The sequence below is a fragment of the Petromyzon marinus genome, chromosome 43 (assembly GCF_048934315.1).
Source record: "Petromyzon marinus isolate PM22_M1 ecotype Great Lakes invasive population chromosome 43, UKy_Petmar_22M1.pri1.0, whole genome shotgun sequence".
NCBI lineage: Eukaryota > Metazoa > Chordata > Hyperoartia > Petromyzontiformes > Petromyzontidae > Petromyzon > Petromyzon marinus.
In genome coordinates this window covers 9,896,499-9,924,402 of record NC_133709.1, presented here as the reverse complement: position 1 = coordinate 9,924,402, position 27,904 = coordinate 9,896,499, and the positions used below count along the sequence as shown (strand labels likewise).

General features: G+C 51.2%; 1 protein-coding gene across 1 annotated transcript; it reads right to left on the bottom strand.

Annotated features, from left to right (window-relative positions):
* Positions 1–892: 892 nt before the first annotated feature.
* LOC116951646 (uncharacterized) lies at positions 893–26,498 on the bottom strand. Its single transcript, XM_032970435.2, has 2 exons — positions 22,890–26,498; positions 893–4,172 (listed from the first exon to the last, which is right to left on the bottom strand). Exons 1-2 carry the CDS (start codon positions 23,815–23,817, stop codon positions 2,377–2,379), a joined length of 2,724 nt encoding a protein of 907 aa, XP_032826326.2. The 5' UTR covers positions 23,818–26,498; the 3' UTR covers positions 893–2,376.
* Between the last annotated feature and the right edge of the window lie 1,406 nt (positions 26,499–27,904).

Here is a 27,904-nt window from a genome sequence, read left to right as displayed (position 1 = left end):
ACACAGACATCACACACAGAGACATCACACACACAGACATCACACACACAGAGAGACATCACACACACAGAGAGACATCACACACACAGAGACATCACACACACAGAGACATCACACACACAGACATCACACACACAGAGACATCACACACACAGAGAGACATCACACACACAGACATCACACACACAGAGAGACATCACACACACAGAGAGACATCACACACAGAGAGCACACAGAGACATCACACAGAGAGTAATCACACACACAGACATCACACACACAGACATCACACACACAGACATCACACACACACACATCACACACAGACATCACACACAGACATCACACACACAGAGACATCACACACAGAGAGCACACAGAGTGGCAAACTTCACGAAGGCAACTACAGCAAGACGATGGGAGACGCGAACTCAGCAAACCTTAGAAACACAATGGGATGCAAACCCAGTCGGCCAACAACACAGTTCGACACTAACCTGGTTGACCACGTATTTCAAAAGACTGCTAAAATTTGTGTTCATCTCCTGGGCTGAACACACCAACGTATACAGAGGATAAGGATTCGTGAACAGACACGAGGTACGAGGTAGCAGAGATGCATACACAGAGAAGCAAACACAGGGAAAGATGTTTTGGACAGAATTGTAAGGACAACCTCCCCGTAGAGGTGGATTAATCTAGAATCGAAGCTTTCGTGACTGCAGAAATTACTAAACTCATTGGTTCTTTCGGTAAAGTCACGTATGTAGAAATAAAATAAAAATGTAAATAAATCACAAATAAAATTGAAGATTAGCCAAAAACATTTTTTTATTAACTCCGCGAATGTCACATGTGCTATGAATAAGGGGCCACTGCCCGAAACGTCGTGTATGATATATATTTTTTTATTTTCATGTAAAGGCCACACGCACAAAAGACGCACGGGTGTTGCCGACCAACGTGTCGAATTATTTGATGTCGGATCGCGGATGCGAGTGGGCAGTGGATCACGTTGCGCGGCCGATTTGAATTATGATCACGACGATTCTCAAGGCCATCGTTGAATATTCGTGCATGCATCGACACCGGCTAAGGAGGCATGCAAATGATTACATCGAATCGTGACGATTATTACATCAAATCGTGACGATTAATCGAGGTGGGGGGCGGGGGGAGGTATGAAACGTGAAAAAAAATCGTCTTGATCAGTGACTAAGTCACTTTAATAACAATACAGTATATAACTCTCACACACGCGGTATATTCACGTGGATATAACGATTGAATGGATGTCATTTCCTCCCAACTCTCATCATCATCATCAGAACGTCCGACTCGCAAATCCTTCATAAGGAGGGTCGCGAAATTGAGTACCAGTTTGTGGGAAGATAAAGGCGGGGTTTTTATTTTTGTCATATACTGTCTAGAGACAGACGGAAGGACTCGGCCCCGGCCACTGAAATGTGGAATTTCAATCGTGGCTGTAATATAACGCCATGAAAGCATACCCGATTTTTGGTTTTAACGTGATTAGCTCCTCTTGATTGTCACAGCTGACAAGTCATCAACACAGCAAAACTTACGCCCTACGAGCTCTCTCTGTCTCTCTCTCTTGCTACTGAAGTCCTCTCGTCGTGGTCAGCAGACCTCATACATTGGGCATCGAAACTAAACAATTTGTTTTTAATTTTTTCAGGTTGCAAAAACGACCCGGCCACAAGTGATAGCTCAACGAAAGTGGCTTATCGTCGTGTGGAAATGTATAGCAGCCAAATACTCTAAAACGTGTGACGTTGATTCTAAAATGTGGAGGGGAACCCCGCAGGGCCTGGAGAAAAAATCCACGCGACCACGGGGAGAACATGCAAACTCCAAATATACAGGCGTCAGGGTTAGGGATCGAACCCAGGTGAATCCTCCCGTATACCAGGCGAGGTAGTTAACTTCTCGCCACCGAGGATACCTGAACTACAGTGCTACTGCCATTACACTCGAGGGTAGAAATCACCACAGTTGGCTTTGTGAACTCTAAGCAATGCCGTCACCGTAACGAACATTCGTCATCCAAAATTCAACGACCATTCATTCGTTACGAAAAAAAAACAGACGGCGGACATTTGTAGCAAGAACAAAGTTCACTAAATGCACCTCGAATATATATGTCTCCACGGCAAATCGTAACCTTTTAAATCAATATAATTACACCTTTAGCAGAGTCACTCTCGCCGCCGCTCTCTGTCTCCGAACAAAGACGGCCGCTCCAACTTCATCTGCATCATCTGCATCATCTTCATCATCTCCACCACCACCACCACCGAATCACGAAGCCTGTTTTGATGGCCAGGCATAGCCGGCTGGCTGGATGGATGCCCGTCAGCCATACGGGTTGCTGCTATAATACATAGCCGTGGCGTCCGCAAGAACGGATAGAAAGCTGGCCATTTGTGGCTGCTGTTGCTGCTGCTGCTGCTGTTGAGGCAGTGATTCCTGTTGCTGCTGTTGCTGCTGTTGTTGCTGGTGGTGGTGATGCGTTAGTCCACCCTTGGCAAATCCACCGACGTCCTGCTGCTGTAGATATTGACTCATGATCCCGCCGTCACCGTTCGAACCCACAGCCGTGACGATCACCAGCCCCTCGCCACCACGACCACCACCACCACCACCACCGCCGTCGTTGTCATCGTTAACTCCGTCCACAACCTCGTCACCTCCCACCACCGCAGCCTCCTCCTCCCCCTCCTCCTCCTCCTCCTCCTCCACGTCGCTGTACAAACGGCGCGGGTCGGGAGGAGGAGACGGCTCGCCTACCTCGTGGCTGCGAGATATTGGCTGGAAACCGCTGGCGGTCTGCTGCTGCTGATGATGATTGCCGTGTTGATGGTGCTGATGATGGAAGTTGTGCTGCTGCTGATGCTGCTGCTGCTGCTGCTGGTGGTGGTGGTACATCTGGCTGTAGTACAGAGGTAGGACGTGGTGGAGGTGGTTGCTGCTGCTGCTGCTGCTGCTGTTCGTGGTGGTGGTGGTGTTGTTGCTGTGGTGGTGGTGGTGGGCGAGCGGCTCGCTGGACGTTTTAGCCGCAGCGCTTCGACTGTCTCCACCAGCCTCGTCCACCTCCCGAAAGTGGTGGACAATCGTGGTCGACCTCCTCAGGTCGGTGGCGTACCCCAGAGGAGTCGATCCGTTCTGCACCATCTGTTGCTCCTGCTGCGGATGCTGATTGTGATGCTGCTGCTGCTGCTGCTGCTGGAGATGATGGTGGTGGTGCTGCTGATGTTGTTGTTGCTGTTGTTGTTGTTGCTGTTGGAGGAGGAGGTGGTGGTGATGGTGGTGGTGCGACGGGTACGTGCCCACGACGTGCGGACTCATCGCCTCGTCCTCCGCACCTCCTTCGCCCGACGCCGCCACCAGGAAGGGGCCCTGTGCGACCTCCTGGGCCATGGGCGACGCCTGCGCAAATGTCGGGGCGTCGGTGTCGCCGAGGACATCCAGCGGAGACATTTCCGGCGTCGGCAGCCCGAACGCGGCCTCACTCACCAGGCTCTGCTGCTGCTGCTGCTGCTGGTGATGATGATGATGTTGTTGTTGTTGATGGTGGTGGTGGCTCTGCAAGAGCTGCTGCTGTTGCTGATGATGAGGAGGAAGGTTGTTGTGATGATGTCCTTGAAGGTGCGGCTGATGTTGGTAGTGCTGCTGCTGCTGTTGATGGTGGTGGTGGTGGTGCTGTTGTTGATGATGATGGTGGTAGAGTTGGTGGTAGTGATTTTGAAAATGTCCCCCGGCTACAACGTTCAGGTCTCTAAGCGCCGTTTCGGGCGGGCGACAAACAACATGAACCGGATCCACCGCGGAAAGCAGAGGATGATGCTGATGCTGCTGCTGCTGCAACTGCTGATGATGGTGTTGCTGGTGATGCAACTGCTGCTGCTGTTGAGACAACTCTTGGTGGTGCTGCTGCTGCTGCTGCGGATGTTGCTGCTGGTGGTGGTGGTGATGATGATGATGGAGAAGAAGACTTGAGTCCACCCGTTTGCCCAGCCTCTTGAGCTGCTTGCGCCTGCGAGGCCTGTACTTGTAGTTGGGGTGGTCCTGCATGTGTTGGACTCGCAAGCGCTCAGCCTCCTCCACGAAGGGCCTCTTCTCCGAGTGACTCAGAGCCTTCCATGACTTGCCTGCGAATATAAAGAGAGTCAAACAAAAGACAAAGACCCTGCCCCTCCCCCCCACCTCCGTATAGCTTTAACAGACTGTTGGGGCAAGTGCTGTTAGCGAGCAGCACCTATGAAGGCCGGAACAGTTACACGAGAGGGTGGGTGTGCCAGCACCACGCCCGACCGCCTTTGTCTCCCCAGTGGCGATGTTTACTACACACCGCACCGGGTACTCACTTGAGGCAGAGCCGACCTCGGGGAGGCCCATTGACCGGTTCAGAAAATCGTCACCTGGTGTTGACCGTGAGCGGGAATCGAACTCGGGTCGCCGGGTTCGTAGCGCAGCGTAGCGCTAACCGCTACACCACCGCGACCACCCACACCAACACCACCACCACCACCATGTCGTCTTTGTGCCAGGGATCGGCAAACAAAGTAACAAGGGTAGCGTATATTGCTGAACGCGTTCGAAATCGGCAAACAACTCGAATGTTCCTCGATAATCAACGTCACGGAGTGGCCGCGTAGAGAGCCGCGTTGCTCTCAGCTGCGGGGTGTTCGCGCTTTGAGCCGAGCGGGATCGCCCTGGTTAACGTCATCATCCACAATTATAATAATTGCAACAAAAAAACAAATATTTATAGCGTTGGATGTTATTGTTGCTCAGCGGCCGTGGCTACGCGCACGCAACGCTCAGCACGCTCGCTCGCTCGCTCCGTCATTCAGGGTTGACGGAGCGAGGTTGCCATAGCCTGGCCCGGCTCGCCAGCAGAATGCAGTCGGGCAAAGCGTCGTGACCGATGTCATCATCCGTCCCTTTTCTGTGCGGCATCGAGTGCTGCTCCCTCGCATTGCGCCGGTATGTTTCCTACCCATTGCGGGTGCTCCGGTTTCCTCCCGCGTGTAGCAGAGACGAACGTTCCGCTCGTCAATCTTGATTTGATGCTTCCGTGACTAGCAGGAATCCATACGCTATGGGGTGTTTTTTTCCCGTCGGTAAAGTCACGTGGTAGGTAAAAAAATGAAATAAATCACGACGTTTCGATTGCTGCACAAGCAAATCATCATCATCATCAGGTGGGAACACCGCAGCAAGAAATGTATTGTTTTTTGTTCCCGTTCGTCGGCTGGACACATCCTCTTCATATATATAGAGAGAGAGACTGTGAGAGAGAGAGAAATGCAGAGAAATTGTCGGTAGTTCGCCTGCCCCGGTGGTAATTACCCTCGGCGACTGCGTCTGCTCAATGTGCATGCGACGCCGACGCTGCGAGTTCGAACGCTTGAAAAAAGTTTGGCCGATTGTGCGCGTGCAACGGTGCCGCCCTTGCAAACAAAATGTGTCACGTTTTAAAGGTTGCGCCGCTAATTGTGATCTAGTGGGGGGTAAAACCACCGCGCGACCTCGCCACCACCACCCCCCCCTCCCTCCCCAACACCACCACCACACACACGGGGATTGCCGTTGAAGCAGTGGTTTGAGTTTAACACGTAGGAGGCTTAAATTTTGATTTAAAGCTTTCGTGACTGCAGTAATTCATATTCTTAGCTCTTTCGGTAAAGTCACGTTGAAGGGAAACAATAAAATAATAAAAAAATATATAAAACAATAAAAATTCTCACGACGTTTCGACCATAACACAAACGGTCGTCATCAGGAGATTTTGTATTGTTTAAAATATATTTTATTATTTTATTGTTTCCCTTCAACGTGACTTTACCGAAAGAGCTAAGAATACGTAGGAGGCTTTCACGACCAATATCATCCATTATATTGGGGGGCGGGGGGGGGGTTTGGGGGGGGGGTGTTAGATCGCGTAAATATATAAATGTGTCGTTAAACCCGCCACCACCCGACCACAGCCAATTAGTAAGGTCACGTGAACAGAACGTGCCAATTCGTTACGAGTACAGCACACGCCGCTTGTGCGTTGTGGATTTGCAGCACCGGACCTCAGTTTTTGGCCATGGGGCTCCTGAACCACACCGCTGTTGCGACTGCCGCCATCGTGATGATGGTGATGACGAGGGAGCAGATGATAATTGTCATTCTTAAATTCACGTGCCACATTATAGAGACGCAGACAAAAGGCCTCCGCCGTCCACAATACGGCCTCACCAGACTGTTGGGGCAAGTGCTGTTAGCGAACACCACCTATGGGAAGGCCGGCACGGCACACGAGGGGGCGGGTGGCCAGCAAACCACGCCCGGCCGCCTTTGTCTCCCCAGTGGCGATGTTCACACACCACGTTAGACACTCATCCCGGGGAGGCAGAGTTGATCGCGATACACATTCTATACAAAGACACAGGCAAAGAGCCCCCGTGTAGCCTGCGGCAGAGTGTTGGTGCAAGTGCTGTTAGTGAGCACCTATATATACACACACAGGCGCGCGCGCGTGTGCCGCATGACAATGACCTTGCTAAGAGCAACTCCATTGTCGCGCGGAGTGCAACTGGACACTCGCAGTAGAATTGGAGCGTTTTAAGTCGCAAATTACGCCGGTGTCGTAAGCTAATGACACCCATTGTTTTGTTTCCATCTAGGTAAAGGTACACATTTCCCATATACACGTTTGTGTGTCCGTGCGGATCTGTGAGTGTGTTTAGAAATGCCACGCGCTGTGTGTTTAATGGAATGGGAGCGGTGGCGCAGTGGTTAGGGCACCTCGCTAAGGGACCCGGCCCTTGTATAACAAACACACACGACAGTTTTGTGTAGTACAAGTGATCATTACGGAATCTGGCGTACGTGTGCGTGTGTACATCACGGTACGTGACCCGAATTCGATTCCCGCTCACGGCCAACAGCGGTGACGATTGTCTGAACCGGTCCTGGGCCTGCCCTAGGTCGACTCAGCCTCAAATGAGTACCTGGTGCGGTGCGTAAAAACATCGCCACTGGGGAGACAAAGGCGGCCCGGCGTGGTGCTGGCCACCCACCCCCTCATGTGCCGTGCCGGCCGGCCTTCATAGGTGCTACTCGTGAACAGCACTTGTCCCTACGGTCTGTTAAGGCTACAACGGGGAGCTTTGACTTTGTATATGCGTAAAGACATATATGCGTACGTCTTTGGAATATCATTCATTTGGAATAACATTCAAGTGTGTATCGTGATTTGTTACGTATTTAATTACCGGTCACGAGTGTGTGCGTTTTTATGTGAACACAAAAAGACAAAGATTCCCCGTATAGACTTTAACAGACTATTGGGGCAAGTGCTCTTAGCGAGCATCACCTATGAAGGCCGGCACGGCACACGAGCGGGCGGGTGGCCAGCAAACCACGCCCGGCCGCCTTTGTCTCCCCAGTGGCGATGTTCACACACCACGTTAGACACTCATCCCGGGGAGGCCGAGTTGATCGCGATACACATTCTATACAAAACACACAGGCAAAGAGCCCCCGTGTAGCCTGTGGCAGAGTGTTGGTGCAAGTGCTGTTAGTGAGCACCTATATATACACACAGGCGCGCGCGCGTGTGCCGCATGACAATGACCTTGTTAAGAGCAACTCCATTGTCGCGCGGAGTGCAACTGGACACTCGCAGTAGAATTGGAGCGTTTTAAGTCGCAAATAACGCCGGTGTCGTAAGCTAATGGCACCCATTGTTTTGCTTCCATCTAGGTAAAGGTACACATTTCCCATATATACGTTTGTGTGTCCGTGCGGATCTGTGAGTGTGTTTAGAAATGCCACGCGCTGTGTGTTTAATGGAATGGGAGCGGTGGCGCAGTGGTTAGCGCACCTCGCTACGGACCCGGGCCCTCCCACCGAGTCGAGTTCGATTGCCGGCCACGGCTGAACTACCGACCTTCAGTGCTGATTGTCCGAACCACATTCGAGGTGGACTGAGCCATAAGCGATGTGCGTGTAAACATCAGCGCTGGGGAAACAAAGGCGGCCGAGCGCGGTGGTGTTGGTCACTCAAACGACGCGCTGGCGTTGTTCCGGGCTCAACAGATGCTCGCTAACAGCACTTGCCCCCAGCAGTATGTGTGGGCTATACGGGGCATCTTTGTCTTTGTGCGCTCTTATATTGCCCTCGGTACATAGCACACACTCCAGTTGTGCAGAATACAATTAAGCATTATGGACTCCGATATACAAAAGACAAAGATCTCACGTGTAGCCTTAACAGACTGTAGGGGCAAGTGCTGTTAGCGTGCGTGTATACATTACGGTATATGACCCGAGTTCGATTCGCGCTCACGGCCAACACCGGTGACGATTATCTGAACCGGTCATGGGCCTCCCCTAGGTCGACTCAGCTTCAAATGGGTACCTGATGCGATGTCTAAACATCGCCACTCGGGAGACAAAGGCGGCCGGGCGTGGTGCTGTCTACCCACCCCCTCGTGTGCCGTTACGGCCTTCATAGGTGCTACTCGCTAATAGCACTTGCCCCTACAGTCTGTTAAGGCACTTGCCGCTACAGTCTTTGTAATATGCGTAGATACATATATGCGTACGTCTTTGGAATAACATTAATTTGGAATGACATATAAGTTTTATCGTGATTTGTTACGTATTTAATTTCCGGTCACTAGTGTGTGTATGTATATATAATGTGAAGACAAAAAGACAAAGATCCCCCGTATAGACTTTAACAGACTGTTGGGGCAAGTGCTGTTAGCGAGCATCACCTATGAAGCCCGACACGGCACACGATGGGGTGGATGGCAAACATCAAGCCCGGCCGCCTTTGTCTCCCTAGTGGCGATGTTTACACAATGCACCAGGTACTAATTTGAGGCTGAGTCGACCTAGGGAACGCCCATGACCGGTTCAGATAACATAATCGTCACTGGGTGTTGGCCGTGAGCGGGAATCGAATTCGGGTCGCCGGCTTCGTAGCGCAGCGTAGCGCTAACCGCTACACTACCGCTCCTCACCATACAGAAACGCACGCATGTGCAGTGGGTACAACTCACAAGTACCTGCACAAACAAACACGTGCGGCTATCAGTAAACACATCTATCAACTGCTGGATGAAGCCCCCCCCCCCCCCCCCGCTATCCGCAGGTGCCAATGCACCACCGCGTATGGAAAGCCCGGACATAAAAACAGAACCTGCAGGGTAAAGGCTAGAACACGTCGTAGGGGGGGGGATAAAGGTCAGATTTAGAGAGGTGAGTCTTCAAGACAGGATTCGCATGTAGCTCATGATGTCCGATTGTCTCATTGTAGCGAAGGCAAAGAGCCAGGTCTGGATATCTACGGATACAAACAATCGTTATTTATTTATGCCCTCCAGATTTCCATGCATTTCCTTGGATTTTTCCTCCAGATTCGTACCGACTTAAAACGCGTTTGTGTGTGTGTGTTTTTTTTTATTGAACAGTTTTCTCTCCGGATTTCCTCTCGAATTTCAAAAAAACCATTGTTATTTTTTTTTCCACTCTCGCTCCAGATTACTCCTAAGACGATCTCCACCAATACCGTCCCGATATCTCGTACGTGAAAAAAAAGATACATCCATGTTTCAGCTCACACCAATGACGATCTGCCTTCATACACCCGGAGAGCAAATGACGCTCTCAATCTCTCCATTTGCTACGGAGTTGGGTCACCCATCTAGCAAGTACTTCACCTCCACACGGTTACCTACAAACGATCGCGCGTTCGAGTAACGCCACCGCACATTCTTGTTAGATCACAAACCTATTCCCCTCCCTTTTGCGTCGTTTCGCAAATACGTCGCCGTCGCTTTATGAACCCCGCCACCCGATTTGCGTCGCCCGAAATCCCCCCGCGCTCACGTCGCTGACAGCATCGTCCGTCCTTCCTCGTTGTCCGTCGCTTCTCGGCACCTTCGCCCGCACCACCCCTAGGCCGCTTCGATTGACGTTGTCTCGATATTCGTCGTCGCACCTTTTCAGGAAACGCATCCCCGACGTTAACCGGGGTGTTACTGGAGCAGCTCCCACCATAACAACGCCGAGCTGATGGCGTTAAAAAAAAGCGTCGAGATATTTCACTGGAATTTCACGAACAGCTCTGCCGTACACAAACTGGTGGTCAATCTTGGCACCGCGTGCCTGGCATCTCCCTCCATTCCACCGTTCTAAAATGATCGCGAGCAACATCTACGGGGGGGGGGGGAAGGGGGGGTGGCACGTGCCCACCCCCCCTCGCCCCCCAATGATCCGATCGAAATCCTTAATTTCGATCGGATCATTGGGGTTTATTAGTAATAAATCGGCATTTTGCGACCCCCACTGCCACTGTGTAGCATATTATTACGTTGCCAGGGACTCTATGAGATGATAGGACAATAGTCTGAGTCCATCATTGGCAATAAGTAACGGCAAAGCAGTTATAAGTGACTCACAGAATTGTGCGCAGTTGCGTATGCAGAGTCCACGACTTCCCTGAAGTCATTCACCTTCAGCGAGCACGATGCCGATCACACCACGCGGTTCAAATTCGACCCTCGATCGATGGCCGCGCCATCGCCGCACACACGTCGAACAAAAAGCAAGGGACAAGTCCTTACTTATTACTAACAACTCCTTACTTACTAACAACTCTTTACTTATTACTAACAACTCCTTACTTACTAACAACTCCTTACTTATTACTAACAACTCCTTACTAACAACTCCTTACTTATTACTAACAACTCCTTACTTATTACTAACAACTCCTTACTTATTACTAACAACTCCTTACTTACTAACAACTCCTTACTTATTACTAACAACTCCTTACTAACAACTCCTTACTTACTAACAAGCCCTTATTTACTACTAACAACTCCTTACTAACAACTCCTTACTTACTAACAACTCCTTACTTATTACTAACAACTCCTTACTAACAACTCCTTACTTACTAACAACTCCTTACTTATTACTAACAACTCCTTACTAACAACTCCTTACTTACTAACAACTCCTTACTTATTACTAACACCTCCTTACTAACAACTTCTTACTTATTACTAACAACTCCTTACTAACAACTCCTTACTTATTACTAACAACTCCTTACTAACAACTCCTTACTTATTACTAACAACTCCTTACTTACTACTAACAACACCTTACTAACAACTCCTTACTAACAACTCCTTACTTACTAACAACTCCTTACTAACAACTCCTTACTTACTAACAACTCCTTACTAACAACTCCTTACTTACTACTAACAATACCTTACTAACAACTCCTTGCTTACTAACAAGTCCTTACTACTAACAACTCCTCTATCATTTGTCATTGCTGGAGGGGTTGCCCCCCGTACCTAAAAATCCTGGCTCCGCCATTGTACGGGACCCTTCTTGATACATATATATTTTTTTGCCAGGAACAAGTTGATGATGATAAAAAAAAGAATCGGCTTTACCCTGCTCGCGGCAAGAATACAGGAGGTGTTTAGATGTCCAAACACCAAACAGGCACCAATCATCACAAGGCACCATCGACTGTGCATGAACCGCCCATGCTCGTGGTAAAACGTTAAAAGAACAAACGTGCTTTGATAATCATGTACGCATTGTCCTTGTAACACACGATGAGGTTTTTGTTGTTGTTGAATGAATGGGGTACAAATGAACAGGTTGGAGACACGCTGTAGACGAGCATGCGTACAGCGTGTGTATATATTGAAGGTTAATTATTGAAGGTGGCTACAAGGACACGGCCTGGAGCTCAACGGGAGTGCTTTTAGATAATAAAAAAAAGATTACAAATAAAAAAGAACAACGTGCTGACACAAGTCCAGATGTTTCAATCATTGCGCGTTACCCACAATGCCGTGTGGGCATTAATAGACAATCAGTGCGCGTTACCCATAATGCCGTGTGGGCATTAATAGACAATCAGTGCGCGTTACCCACAATGCCGTGTGGGCATTAATAGACAATCAGTGCACGTTACCCACAATGCCGTGTGGACATTAATAGACAATCAGTGCACGTTACCCACAATGCCGTGTGGACATTAATAGACAATCAGTGCGCGTTACCCACAATGCCGTGTGGGCATTAATAGACAATCAGTGCACGGTACCCACAATGCCGTGTGGAAAGTAACAGGCGTTCACAGAGAATGTGGAACGAAAGCTTGGATAGAGAGAGGAGAGAGGAGGGAGAGAGAGATAGAGGAGAGGAGAGAGGAGATAGAGGAGAGAGATAGAGGAGAGAGAGATAGAGGAGAGAGAGATAGAGGAGAGAGAGATAGAGGAGAGAGAGATAGAGGAGAGAGAGATAGAGGAGAGAGAGATAGAGGAGAGAGAGATAGAGGAGAGAGAGATAGAGGAGAGAGAGATAGAGGAGAGAGAGATAGAGGAGAGAGAGATAGAGGAGAGAGAGATAGAGGAGAGAGAGATAGAGGAGAGAGAGATAGAGGAGAGAGAGATAGAGGAGAGAGAGATAGAGGAGAGAGAGATAGAGGAGAGAGAGATAGAGGAGAGAGAGATAGAGGAGAGAGAGATAGAGGAGAGAGAGATAGAGGAGAGAGAGATAGAGGAGAGAGAGATAGAGGAGAGAGATAGAGGAGAGAGAGAGATAGAGGAGAGAGGAGGGAGAGAGAGGAGGGGAGAGAGAGGGGAGGGGAGGGGAGGGGAGGGGAGAGAGAGAGAAGAGAGCGCGCGCACAGAGAAGGGCGGCGCGAGACGCGCGTTGGGAGTTCCAGCGGAGAAGACGCGCGAGGGATGGCCGCGTGCACGTTAAAGACTTTCACGTTGACTTTGAAAGTAAAGTTCGTGTGCTTGGGCGTGAGGGCACGGCGTGGCGACGACGGCGATGACGACGACGATGATGATGATGATGACGGCGGCGGTCGATGAGACGAGGCTGGTGATGGAATGACAGCTACAGGGGGTGCGGGAGGGAGCGAGGGGGAAGGGTTCGGGGAGATGGCGCTCCCTGGAGAACCACCGTCGCGGAGATGGAGCAATGATATTGCCGCTTCCGCGGGTACCTGTTGGATCGCATGACGATGGCGCGTGGGTGGAACTTCATCCAGCAGCGGACGAGGCATGTCTAATCGCTATGACGTCAATGGTTCACTCCGCTATGACGTCAATGTTTCACTCCGCGTATTGGAGACAAAGGCGGCGTAGTGGGTAGCAGCCACACCACCCCCTCTCGCTAACAGCACTTGCCCCAACAGTCTGTTGTAGGCTACACTGGGGATCTTTGTCTTTGTCTCGTTCATAGGCGCTGTTGCTCGCTAACAGCACTTGCCCCAACAGTCTGTTGTAGGCTACACGGGGGATCTTTGTCTTTGTCTCGTTCATAGGCGCTGTTGCTCGCTAACAGCACTTGCCCCAACAGTCTGTTGTAGGCTACACGGGGGATCTTTGTCTTTGTCTCGTTCATAGGCGCTGTTGCTCGCTAACAGCACTTGCCCCAACAGTCTGTTGTAGGCTAAACGGGGGATCTTTGTCTTTGTCTCGTTCATAGGCGCTGTTGCTCGCTAACAGCACTTGCCCCAACAGTCTGTTGTAGGCTACACGGGGGATCTTTGTCTTTGTCTCGTTCATAGGCGCTGTTGCTCGCTAACAGCACTTGCCCCAACAGTCTGTTGTAGGCTACACGGGGGATCTTTGTCTTTGTCTCGTTCATAGGCGCTGTTGCTCGCTAACAGCACTTGCCCCAACAGTTTGTTAGAGGCTACACGGCGGATCTTTGTCTTTATCTCCTTAATAGGCGCTGTTGCTCGCTAACAGCACTTGCCCCAACAGTCTGTTGTAGGCTACACGGGGGGTCTTTGTCTCGTTCATAGGCGCTGCTGCTCGCTAACAGCACTTGCCCCAACAGTTTGTTAGAGGCTACACGGGGGATCTTTGTCCTTATCTCCTTCATAGGCGCTGTTGCTCGCTAACAGCACTTGCCCCAACAGTCTGTTGTAGGCTACACGGCGGATCTTTGTCTTTATCTCCTTAATAGGCGCTGTTGCTCGCTAACAGCACTTGCCCCAACAGTCTGTTGTAGGCTACACGGGGATCTTTGTCTGTCTCCTTCATAGGTGCTGTTGCTCGCTAACAGGACTTGCCCCAACAGTCTGTTGTAGGCTACACGGGGGATCTTTGTCTCTATCGCCTTCATAGGCGCTGTTGCTCGCTAACAGCACTTGCACCAACAGTCTGTTAAAGGCTACACGGGGGATCTTTATCTTTGTCTCCTTCATAGGCGCAGCTACTCGCTAACAGCACTTGCCCCAACAGTCTGTTGTAGGCTACACGGGGGATCTTTGTCTTTATCTTCTTCATAAGTGCTGCTGCTCGCTAACAGGACTTGCCCCAACAGTCTGTTGTAGGCTACACGGGGGATCTTTGTCTTTATCTCCTTCATAGGCGCTGTTGCTCGCTAACAGCACTTGCCCCAACAGTCTGTCGAAGGCTGTCCTGGCTGCAGTTGTTTAACTCTACCAACGAAGCATCATCATCAGCAGCAGCAACATCAGAATCTTGACGCCAATAATTAATTTAGCTTCGCTCTCCTTCGCCGAATGAGACCACCGAGAGATTCGTGGACGTCGCCACTTGTGAGTGAAGCCGAGGATAGTAATTTTTGCGTGCCTTGGTCCCCGTTAGTGCAGAGAGCCACGGTGAGCGTGTACGCCGAGGTGAACGGGCAGAGTTCAGCATGCGCGTAAGGATATCTGCTAAGGATTGTCTCTGGTGTACGACGATCCACGCTCACAACGTTTCAGCGAGTGAGGCCCACTGAGCGGCGTGGAGCTCTCTTCGTCAGAAGCGACCTGGCCACAAATGATAGCCCGACGAAGTGGAAATGTATCGTAGCCAAGCACTCGAAACGCGCGATGCTCATTCGACATGTGGAGGGAAAAGCGAAGGAATCGCGGAAAAAAAAATCCACGCGACCACGGTAGGGCGAGAGAGAGAGACACGCAAACTCAAAATATACAGCAGCAGGTGTCAGGGTCGGGATCGAACCCTCGACCTCCTGCGTACCGGGCGAGGTAGTTAACATCTCCTAGCCACCGTGATGATGATGAGAGAGAGAGAGACACACGCAAACTCCAAATATACAGCAGCAGGCACTGTCAGGGTCCGGATCGAACCCTCGACCTCCTGCGTACCGGGCGAGGTAGTTAACATCTCCTAGCCACCGTGATGATGATGAGAGAGAGAGACACACACGCAAACTCCAAATATACAGCAGCAGGCATTGTCAGGGTCGAGATCGAACCCTCGACCTCCTGTGTACCAGGCGAGGTAGTCAACATCTCCTAGCCACCGTGATGATGATGAGAGAGAGAGACACACGCAAACTCCAAATATACAGCAGCAGGCATTGTCAGGGTCGAGATCGAACCCTCGACCTCCTGTGTACCAGGCGAGGTAGTCAACATCTCCTAGCCACCGTGATGATGATGAGAGAGAGACACACAAACTCCAAATATACAGCAGCAGGTGTCAGGGTCGGGATCGAACCCTCGACCTCCTGTGTACCGGGCGAGGTAGTCAACATCTCCTAGCCACCGTGATGATGATGAGAGAGAGACACAGACCTCCTGTGTACCAGGCGAGGTAGTTAACATCTCCTAGCCACCGTGATGATGAGAGAGAGAGACACAGACCTCCTGTGTACCAGGCGAGGTAGTCAACATCTCCTAGCCACCGTGATGATGATGAGAGAGAGAGAGACACGCAAACTCCAAATATACAGCAGCAGGCATTGTCAGGGTCGAGATCGAACCCTCGACCTCCTGTGTACCGGGCGAGGTAGTCAACATCTCCTAGCCACCGTGATGATGATGAGAGAGAGAGAGACACGCAAACTCCAAATATACAGCAGCAGGCATTGTCAGGGTCGAGATCGAACCCTCGACCTCCTGTGTACCAGGCGAGGTAGTCAACATCTCCTAGCCACCGTGATGATGATGAGAGAGAGAGAGAGACACGCAAACTCCAAATATACAGCAGCAGGTGTCAGGATCGGGATCGAACCCTCGACCTCCTGCGTACCGGGCGAGGTAGTCAACATCTCCTAGCCACCGTGATGATGATGAGAGAGAGAGACACGCAAACTCCAAATATACAGCAGCAGGTGTCAGGGTCGGGATCGAACCCTCGACCTCCTGTGTACCGGGCGAGGTAGTCAACATCTCCCCACCCCTTCTCTTGCACGCGCGGACTTACACGGGGGGAGGGGGACGCGAATTGTCTACTTGCGAGTGAATAACCGTGGTCTAAGCGGAAGCGATGGAAAGTTATTGAGAAATAAATGTAAATATATCCAGTCATACCCCAATGCACGTCTCCCCCCCCCCCCCCCCACCGCCTTTCACGTCGTTTCGCAAATACGTCGTCACTTTCTGAATGCCACGACTCGATATGCGTCGCCTCAACCCCCCCCACAATTTACGTCGCTGACAGCAGCATCGTCCGTCCTGTCTCGTTATCCGTCGCCTCTCAGCCTTCGCCTCCACCACGAGCACCACCACCACTACCCTGCGATTCGCTTCGATTTACGGCGTTTCGCAAATACGTCGTCACGTCATTAACAGCGCCGTCCGATTTGCGTCGCCGCAACTTACGTCGCCGACGGCATCGTCCGTCCTGTCTCGTTATCCGTCGCTTCTCAGCCTTCGCCTCCTCCACCACCACCACCGCCGCCCACTGCTACCCTATCAATCGCCTGGCCACGACGAGACGGCTTCGGCAGAGCGAGAGAGCGAGAGAGAGCCTCGTGTCGTGTCGCCGTTCCTCCTCCCCCGTCGTTGAATGAGCGCAGACCACGTTGGGCTGTTTACTTGTGCGGCCCTTGGGGATACGAGCGATTGTAAGGCGCAATATACCCAGCCCACGCGTTCCGTGTGTGCGTGTTCCACGTGACGCCGACGGCATTCATTGCTTAACGCGTCAGGTGCGACGCGTGTAACAATCATCGGGCTCGTCCAGCGTGGCGCGAGTTAAATTCGTGTTTGAATCGGCGAGCGAGGGAGCGAGGGAGCGAGGGAGGGAGGGGGCAGTGAATTGGTAAATTTGAGAAGAACTGCCGACAAATCGGTCAATGGTTCGTTCGGAAACGTGTGGATGAGATTGAATGAAGTAAGTGTCACGGACGCATTCCACACCAAAATAAACGCAACACGTCCCGTGTCAACAAACAAGACAAACGTGGCCACCCATCGCATGCCCAAGCAGCTTCTGTCTGGCCGGGTAGAGGGGGGCTAAACGGGCGCGCTACCGGCTAGATAGAGATGGAGCTGATGCGATACAGGAGGATGTGGAGCGGAGCGGACTTAACTGGTTACAGAGCGGTGTCAAGATCGGCCTCTGTGGAGGAGGCTCGTGACGGACGCTCCCTGGGGCAGTTGGAGGCAGTCGCCCTCCTCCAGCTACAACGGAGGGCGGAGGAGCGACGCGCACAACAACGAGCAGAGTCCAGTCCGTCACGGATCGAGTCCAGTCCGTCACGGATTGAGTTTAGTCCGTCACGGATTGAGTCCAGTCCGTCACGGATTGAGTCCAGTCCGTCACGGATCGAGTCCAGTCCGTCACGGATCGAGTCCAGTCAGTCACGGATCGAGTTTAGTTCGTCACGATTGAGTTTAGTCCGTCACGGATCGAGTTTAGTTCGTCACGGATTGAGTTTAGTCCGTCACGGATTGAGTTTAGTCCATCACGGATCGAGTTTAGTTCGTCACGGATTGAGTTTAGTCCGTCACGGATCGAGTTTAGTCCGTCACGGATCGAGTTTAGTCCGTCACGGATTGAGTTTAGTCCGTCACGGATTGAGTTTAGTCCGTCACGGATTGAGTCCAGTCCGTCACGGATTTAGTCCAGTCCGTCACGGATTGAGTTTAGTCCGTCACGGATTGAGTCCAATCCGTCACGGATGGAGTCCAGTCCATCACGTATTGAGTTTAGTCCGTCACGGATTGAGTTTAGTCCGTCACGGATTGAGTCCAGTCCGTCACGGATTGAGGCCAGTCTGTCACGGATCGAGTCCAGTCCGTCACGGATCGAGTTTAGTTCGTCACGGATCGAGTTTAGTTCGTCACGGATTGAGTTTAGTCCGTCACGGATCGAGTTTAGTTCGTCACGGATTGAGTTTAGTCCGTCACGGATCGAGTTTAGTTCGTCACGGATTGAGTTTAGTCCGTCACGGATTAAGTTTAGTCCGTCACGGATTGAGTTTAGTCCGCCACGGATCGGGTCCAGTCCGTCACGGATGGATGCGCACTGATCAAGCATATAGTCATCCCTTGGGAATAACAACAACAATAACCTGCAGTGTTTTAAGTTTGCGGCGTACGGATGTTTCCCCCCGAAACATCTGTTTGTTGATAAAGCGGCTGTCATTGAATATATATATCCCTGGTGCGCAAACAAAATATACAAACCACCTCGGATATTTGCCAGGTGGCGTAAGTCCATTGTACACCGAGCAATTGTAAATCGTGGACTGTGCATGGTGTAAACGTTTGAGGAAGAACGCGACCAAGCCGAGCAACGGTGAAGTTGGTGAAGTTGCACGCAAACTTCACCAACTCGCTGGCTACTCACGGATCCGGATGAGGGATCTCTTTGACTCAAGCGGAGCTCTTTGTGAATAACCCGGTGACGAGAGGTTTGCTTGCTATTCACTAATCGGTTTGTTTTTGTTGCTAACGAAACCAAATTAGCTTCTGGGGGGGGGGGCAGATTTAGACCCCCGTGAGGTGGCAGGAACTCGACTTGATCGGCTGTGTCGTCGCTGGGTGGTGGAGGGCGACACGGGCAGACCTCGCTCCGAGCTCGACCACCGATAGCGGCTCTGCGGTCCGCTGGAGAAGACGATTTAACGAGAACAAGCGTTTAAGAAAATCGAAACATCACTATGACAATCATGATTTCGGAGTTGAACGAACCAGGCATTGTTATACCCCACGCGACAATCTTAGCCGACATCAGCCGACGGCGACTGGCACCAAGTCGGCTCAACGGTGGGAGACGTCAGTCGGACGTTGGGGGCATCTGGGAGGTCGCATCGGAGGATTTGTTCGATAACCTTGGGGGCAATAATTATAATAATTGTCGAAGGCGGACCGGGATCGGAGCGATTCCACAAATGAAAGGGTTGCACACCGAGAGTCGGAATCTTAGAAGCGTCGCTTCGATTGGTATCTCCCGGCACGGCATTTGAAATAATGTGGGGAGGCAAGGTTTTTTTTAACCCCCACCCCCTCCACACCTACCCTACATCCAGCCAGCAGCTGCTGTGTAGATTGGTTAAACTCGTTTCTGATTTGGTTGTTGTGTTAATCTATAATATAGGGGGGGGGGGGGGGGGGTTTGGGGGGGGGGGAGTTAGATCGCGTCAATATATAAATGTTGTGTCGTTAAACCCGCCACCACCCGAACACAGCCAACTAGTAAGGGTTGTCACGTGAACAGAACGTGGCCAATTCGTCACCGGTACAGCAACACCGGTGTGCCGGAGAGCCAAGCCACAACATTTACAATCTGCAGTACGACGTTTCGCCAGCAATTACAGCTAGCATCATCAGGTGGACAGCCAGAGATGACAAACCTTACTGATTGGCTGTGTCGGGTGGTGGCGGGTTTAACGACACATTTATATCAACGAGATCTCTAAACCCCCAACAACCCCCCCCCTCCCCCATATTATGGATAATATTGGTCGCGAAAGCCATCTACTCCTCGCTTTTACGACACTACTCGGAAACACCCCGTCGTAAATCGGACCCCGCTTCCCCCCAAAGACAGTCGACATTAGTAGAGACGTCACTTGCCGCTCTGCGCTTTCTCTCTTTCATTTCAGGGGCAATATTTAACCGCGTTTATTCGGAAAACATCGTCGTGAAACAAGTTTATGCGGCGTGAATCAAGTGTATTCGGCGTAAATCGAGTTTTGCGTTGTAAATCAAGTTTCTACGTCGTGAAACAAGTTTATGCGGCGTGAATCAAGTATATTAGGCGTAAATCGAGTTTTGCGTTGTAAATCAAGTTTCTACGTCGTGAAACAAGTTTATGCGGCGTGAATCAATCATATTCGTCGTAAATCGAGTTTTGCGTTCTAAATCAAGTTTCTACGTCGTGAAACAAGTTTATGCGGCGTGAATCAATCATATTCGTCGTAAATAGAGTTTTGCGTTGTAAATCAAGTTTCTACGTCGTGAAACAAGTTTATGCGGCGTAAATCAAGTATATTCGACGTAAATCGAGTTTTGCGTTGTAAATCAAGTTTCTAAGTCGTACATTGACCCGTGGTGGCATTATCTGCCGCGGTGGCTAGGAGATGTTAACTCCCTCGCTTGGCACGCAGGAGGTCGTGGGTTCGATCCCGACCCTGACGCCTGTTGTATATTTGAAGTTTGCAGTGTCTCTCTCTCTCATCATTATCACGGTGGCTAGGAGATGTTAACTCCCTCGCCTGGAACGCAGGAGATCGTGGGTTCGATCCCGACCCTGACGCCTGCTGCTGTATATTTGGAGTCTGCGTGTCTCTCTCTCATCATCATCACGGTGGCTAGGAGATGTTAACTCCCTCGCCTGGCACGCAGGAGATCGTGGGTTCGATCCCGACCCTGACGCCTGCTGCTGTATATTTGGAGTCTGCGTGTCTCTCTCTCATCATCATCACGGTGGCTAGGAGATGTTAACTACCTCGCCTGGTCTACAGGAGATCGTGGGTTCGATCCCGACCCTGACGCCTGCTGTATGTATATTTGGAATCTGCGCGTCTCTGTCTCCCTCCGTATTTAGAATCAACTTGCGTTGCTTGAGAGTATTTGGCTGCTATACATTTACATGACGACAAGCCACTGGTCGCTTCTGAAAATTAGCTACGTAGCTTACTGGGCCATTCCTTTGAAAATAGTCAAAACACGTAGTCACATACACGTCGTAAATGCGAATCTCGTCAATCGCACAGAGACCGCCTCTGCAGTCAACATCACCGCGTCGGTACGAGCACGCTTCGCTCTGCCCGCTGTCCTCACCGATTCTCACCGTCGCTAACCGAGGCGAAATGTAAAAAAAAAACAATCCTCGTCGTCGGCGTCGTTCACGGCGAGCGGCGATTCCCGGTGGCGTCGTTCACCAAGAGTGAGCCGTTGTGTGCCGACCCACTCTTGGCAAAGGTCCCCCGTGTAGCCTTTAGCAGACTGTTGGGGGGCAAGCGCTGTTAGTGAGCAGCAGCATTTATGAAGACGACAAAGACAAAGATCCCCCGTGTAGCCTTTAGCAGACTGTTGGGGGGCAAGCGCTGTTAGTGAGCAGCAGCATTTATGAAGACGATAAAGACAAAGATCCCCCGTGTAGCCTTTAGCAGACTGTTTGGGGGGCAAGCGCTGTTAGTGAGCAGCAGCACTTATGAAGAAGATAAAGACAAAGATCCCCCGTGTAGCCTTTAGCAGACCGTTTGGGGGGCAAGCGCTGTTAGTGAGCAGCAGCACTTATGAAGAAGATAAAGACAAAGATCCCCCGTGTAGCCTTTAGCAGACTGTTTGGGGGCAAGCGCTGTTAGTGAGCAGCAGCACTTATGAAGAAGATAAAGACAAAGATCCCCCGTGTAGCCTTTAGCAGACTGTTGGGGCAAGTGCTGTTAGTGAGCAGCAGCACTTATGAAGACGATAAAGACAAAGATCCCCCGTGTAGCCTTTAGCAGACCGTTTGGGGGGCAAGCGCTGTTAGTGAGCAGCAGCACTTATGAAGAAGATAAAGACAAAGATCCCCCGTGTAGCCTTTAGCAGACCGTTTGGGGGCAAGCGCTGTTAGTGAGCAGCAGCACTTATGAAGAAGATAAAGACAAAGATCCCCCGTGTAGCCTTTAGCAGACCGTTTGGGGGCAAGCGCTGTTAGTGAGCAGCAGCACTTATGAAGACGATAAAGACAAAGGTCCCCCGTGTAGCCTTTAGCAGACTGTTTGGGGCAAGTGCTGTTAGCGAGCTCCTACGAAGGCCGGCACGGCACCACTCCCGGGCCGCTTTTGTCTCCCCAGTGGCGATGTTTACACATCGCACCGGGTACTCATTTGAGGCTGAGTCGACCTAGGGGAGGAGGCCCAGGACCGGTTCAGATATTCGTCACCGATGTTGGCCGTGAGCGGGAATCGAACTTGGGCGGCCGGGTTCGTAGCGCAGCGTAGCGCAAACCGCTACATCGCCGCTCCTCACAAACAGACTCACACACACACGCACACACATACATAGGCTCACACACACACAGACTCACACACACAGAGACTCACGCACACAGACTCACACACACACACAGACTCACACACACACACAGACTCACACACACACACAGACTCACACACACACACAGACTCACGCACACGCACACAGACTCACACACACAGACTCACGCACACAGACTCACACACACACACACAGACTCACACACACACACAGACTCACACACACAGACTCACGCGCACAGACACATTCTCACGCACACACACACAGACTCACGCACACACGCACACAGACTCGCGCACACACAGACTCACGCACACACAGACTCACGCACACGCAGACACAGACTCACGCACACACAGACTCACGCACACACGCACACAGACTCACGCACACGCACACACAGACTCACGCACACAGACTCACGCACACGCAGCACGGCTATCCATCATCATCATCAGCATCCTCGTGGCTTCCGACAAAACAGAGAGCTATCCAGCTCAGTGGGAGCGGGGGCGGCTTAACCGTGGTGAAATAAAAGTAAATCTTTGAATCTCACTCCCAATCTCTCCCGCAACCTCGAGTCTCCCCCCCCCCTCTCTCTCACCGAGGATCTTGCTCAGCTCCGCGTTGTGCAGGTCCGGGTTCTGCTGTGCCAGCCTCTTCCTCTCGTCCTTGGCCCACACCATGAAGGCGTTCATAGGCCGCCTGATGCGCGCCTCCTGCGCCGGTTTGCTGCGCGCGCCGGGCCCGGCTCCAGCCGCGACGCCGCCGCCGCCGCCCGTCAGTGGCGTCGCAACCCCGACAGATCCCAGCTGCTGCTGCTGCTGATGAAGCTGATGATGATGATGAAGACTATGTTGTTGAAGATGATGCTGCTGCTGCTGGTGATGATGATGATGAAGATGCTGCGCTGTGAGAAAAGTCGATCCCAAGTTGCCGGTTGCTCCGCCGCCACCGAGCGCCTGTTCCGCGCGACTCATCGCCACCGCCACGTGCTCATCGTCACCACCACCGCCGCCGCCGCCATCATCAACAACATCGTCACCCTCCTCCCCATCATCAACGTCCTCTTCAATGTCCTCCTCCATGTCCTCCGCCACAACCCCAACCTCATCTTCTTCGGTGTCGCCAATTTTTCCATTTTGGAACTTTCTCAGTTTGGCGCCGCAGCCGCCCTTGCTGATGCTGTTGGTTGTTGTGTTGTTGTTGGTGGTGCTGGTGGTGGTAGTGGTGGTAGCTGTGGTTGATACGGTCATGTCCTGCGGTTGATGCGAGTCCATCCAGGACGGGAGGTTGAAGGAACTCATCGCCAAATGCGGACGCGGCTGTCGAGGGGCTTGCGAGCGACTCTCCGCCTGTGTCTGACTGTGCGCCTGCGTCCGACTGTGAGTGCGTATCTGACTGTGTGTGTGACCGTGAGTGTGTGTGTGACCTTGAGTGTCCGTGTGCGTCCGACTGTGCGCGTGTTGCTGTGCGTTACTGTGCAGGCACGCGTGTTCGTCGCTCGCATATCCAGTGTCTGGGCTGCTCATGTCTCGTGGAACGAAGGCGAACGAATGAACGAACGAACGCACTCTTGAATGAATTGACGACTGAACGAACGGCCTATTGAATGTACGAACGATTGAATGAACGGACGACTAACAGAGTATTGTCCAAATGAACCAACGATTAAGCAATTGAACGATTGAATGAACGAGCTATTTAACGAATGAACGAAAGATCGAACGAATGAACTGACGAAACGAATGAACGAACAATTGAACGGCTGAACAAACTGTTGGACGAATGAACGATTGAGCGAACGAGCGAAAGAATGAACTATAGAAACGAACGATTGAATCCACGAACGGATGGAATGAACGCACGAGCGCGCACGTTAACGAATGAACGAAATGAACGAACGAACGAATGACCGTGGTTTGGTAGCCATTGTTGTGTGTGTCGCAGAGCTGCTTGAGTCTGGCCGATATATTAGCGAGACGTGCTCACATATATACTACATATATACTACATATATACTACATATATACACAACGCGTCCCTTGCGTACCACGTGTACCGCAGCTACTAATTAACAACGCCTGGCTTCGTTCATCGGTGAAGCTAATGAAGCTCTAATCAGCGTTACAGAAAAAGGAACACGGTAAATGATGATGATGATGATGTGTGTGGTGTGTGTGTGCAGATGATGTGTGTATGTGTGGGTATTTGTGTGTGTATGTGGGTATTTGTGTGTGTGTGGGTATGTGTGTGTGTATGTGGGTATATGTGTGTGTATATGTGTGTGTGTGCAAGTGATATGTGTGTGTGTGGGTATATGTGTGTGTGTGTGCAAGTGATATGTGTGTGTGTATGAATGTGGGTATATGTATTTGTGTGTAGGTGATATTTGTGTGTAGGTCTGTGTGTGTGTATATATGTGTGTGTAGGTGATATTTGTGTGTAGGTCTTTGTGTATAGGTGATATTTGTGTGTTTGTTGAAAAATGTGTAAGTGATATATGTGTATGTGCGGTGTATTATGTGTATGTCTGTGTATATATTAATGAGCGCGTGTATACGTGCTGTTTGTGTGTATTGTGTGTGAATATATATTAATTAGTGGATTGACGTGTGTATATGTGCAGGCGACGTATGTATGAGTGCTGTGCGTGTACGTGTGTCGGTGATGAATTTGTGAATGTGCACGTGATGTATGTATGTAATGTGTGTGTGTGTATATATATGCTTTGTATTTCGTATGTGTGTTCTAAGTGTATGTGTGTACACCTGTGTGTGTGTGTGTACACCTGTGTGTGTGTGTACACTGTGTGTATACACCTGTGTGTGTGTCTACACCTGTGTGTGTGTGTGTACACTGTGTGTATGTGTACACCTGTGTGTGTACACCTGTGTGTGTGTCTACACCTGTGTGTGTGTACACCTGTGTGTGTGTCTACACCTGTGTGTGTGTCTAAACCTGTGTGTGTGTCTACACCTGTGTGTGTATGTCTACACCTGTGTGTGTGTCTACACCTGTGTGTGTGTCTACACCTGTGTGTGTCTACACCTGTGTGTATGTCTACACGCTGTGTGTGTGTGTGTACACGCTGTGTGTACACTGTGTGTACACCTGTGTGTATCTACACCTGTGTGTGTGTACACGCTGTGTGTGTACACTGTGTGTACACCTGTGTGTGTCTACACCTGTGTGTGTGTGTACACGCTGTGTGTGTGTCTACACCTGTGTGTGTGTCTACACCTGTGTGTGTGTGTACACGCTGTGTGTGTGTGTGTACACGCTGTGTGTGTGTACACTGTGTGTACACCTGTGTGTGTCTACACCTGTGTGTGTATGTACACGCTGTGTGTGTCTACACCTATGTGTGTGTCTACACCTGTGTGTGTGTGTATGTACACGCTGTGTGTGTGTCTACACCTGTGTGTGTGTACACGCTGTGTGTGTGTGTACACGCTGTGTGTGTGTGTGTACACTGTGTGTACACCTGTGTGTGTCTACACCTGTGTGTGTATGTACACGCTGTGTGTGTGTCTACACCTGTGTGTGTGTACACGCTGTGTGTGTGTGTGTACACGCTGTGTGTGTGTGTGTACACTGTGTGTACACCTGTGTGTGTCTACACCTGTGTGTGTGTGTACACGCTGTGTGTGTGTCTACACCTGTGTGTGTGTCTACACCTGTGTGTGTGTGTACACGCTGTGTGTGTGTGTGTACACGCTGTGTGTGTGTACACTGTGTGTACACCTGTGTGTGTCTACACCTGTGTGTGTATGTACACGCTGTGTGTGTCTACACCTATGTGTGTGTCTACACCTGTGTGTGTGTGTATGTACACGCTGTGTGTGTGTCTACACCTGTGTGTGTGTACACGCTGTGTGTGTGTGTGTGTGTACACGCTGTGTGTGTGTGTGTACACTGTGTGCACACCTGTGTGTGTCTACACCTGTGTGTGTATGTACACGCTGTGTGTGTGTCTACACCTGTGTGTGTGTACACGCTGTGTGTGTGTGTGTGTGTACACGCTGTGTGTGTGTGTGTACACTGTGTGTACACCTGTGTGTGTCTACACCTGTGTGTGTCTACACGCTGTGTGTGTGTCTACACCTGTGTGTGTGTGTACACGCTGTGTGTGTGTACACACGGCCTTGAGAGAGAGAGAGGGGGTGGAGCAGCAGTCGAAGTCGGGGCGCTCCTTTGGGCGCCCCGAGATTTGTGTCGATTTATTTATTTACCCGCTTCCTTTATTCGCGATTTATTTATTTATTTACGCCCCATACCCCCCCCCTCCGCCCCAAACCCGCCATGCGCCCTCCAAGTGCAAGGCGCCGTGGCTCTGTGCTCAATAACACCGCGCGCGCGTGTGTGTGTCTGTGTGTGTGTGTCTGTGTCTGTGTGTGTCTGTGTGTGTGTGTCTGTGTGTGTGTGTGTCTGTGTGTGTGTGTGTCTGTGTGTGTGTGTCTGTGTGTGTGTGTGTGTGTCTGTGTGTGTGTGTGTCTGTGTGTGCCTGTTTGTGTGTGTGTGTGTCTGTGTGTGTGTCTGTGTGTGTCTGTGTGTGTGTCTGTGTGTGTGTGCCTATGTGTGTGTCTGTGTATGTGTCTGTGTGTGTGTGTCTGTGTGTGTGTCTGTGTGTGTGTCTGTGTGTGTCTGTGTGTGTGTCTGTGTGTGTGTGTGTCTGTGTGTGTGTGTGTCTGTGTGTGTGTGTGTGTCTGTCTGTGTGTGTGTGTCTGTGTGTGTGTGTGTGTCTGTGTGTATCTGTGTGTGTCTGTGTGTGTCTGTGTGTGTGCGTGGGGAGCGGTAGTGTAGCGGTTAGCGCGCTGCGCTATGAACCCGGCCACCCGGGTTCGATTCCCGCTCACGGCTAACACCAGTGACGATTATTTGAACCGGTCCTGTTCCTCCCCTAGGTCGACTCATCCTTAAATGAGTACCTGGAGCGGTGTGTAAGCATCGCCACTGGGGAGACAAAGGCGGTCCGGCGTGGTGCTGACTCGCTAACAGCAATTGGCTCGCTAACAGCAATTGCCCTACAGTCTGTTAAGGCTATACGGGGGATCTTTGTCTTTGTGTGTATGTATAATCTTCGCCGGTTAGAAACTTTTAGGCTGGCCTGCCTACGATCCATCCTGGGTTTAACCAGGCTGGATTGTGTGAGGAGCTCACAAATCCTGAAAGATCTGGGCAAAGTCCCATCGGTGAGCTCCTCTGGCAGGCAAGGCTGCGATGGCTGGGTCATGTAGCCCGCATGCCCAGCCACCGCATGCCGAAACAGCTTTTGTTCGGCCGGATCGAAGGGGCTAAGCAGGCGCGGCACGGGCTAGAGAAGAGATGGAGTGATGTGGTACAGGAGGACGTGGAGCTGAGTGGACTTGCCGATGACTGGTACCAGCGGTGTCAAGATCGGCCTCTATGGAGGAGGCTCGTGAAGGACGCTACTGGGCAGTTGGAGGCGGTCGCCCTCCAACAACAACAGAGGGCTGAGGAGCGACGCTCACAACAACGAGCGGAGCGCCGGGTGGCTAAAGCACAGCAAGTTGGCACAGTCGGGGGCACAGGTGTTGCATCAGCCGGTCATCTCAGTCATCTCAGTCATCTCAGTCAGTCGACGCATGGCACCTG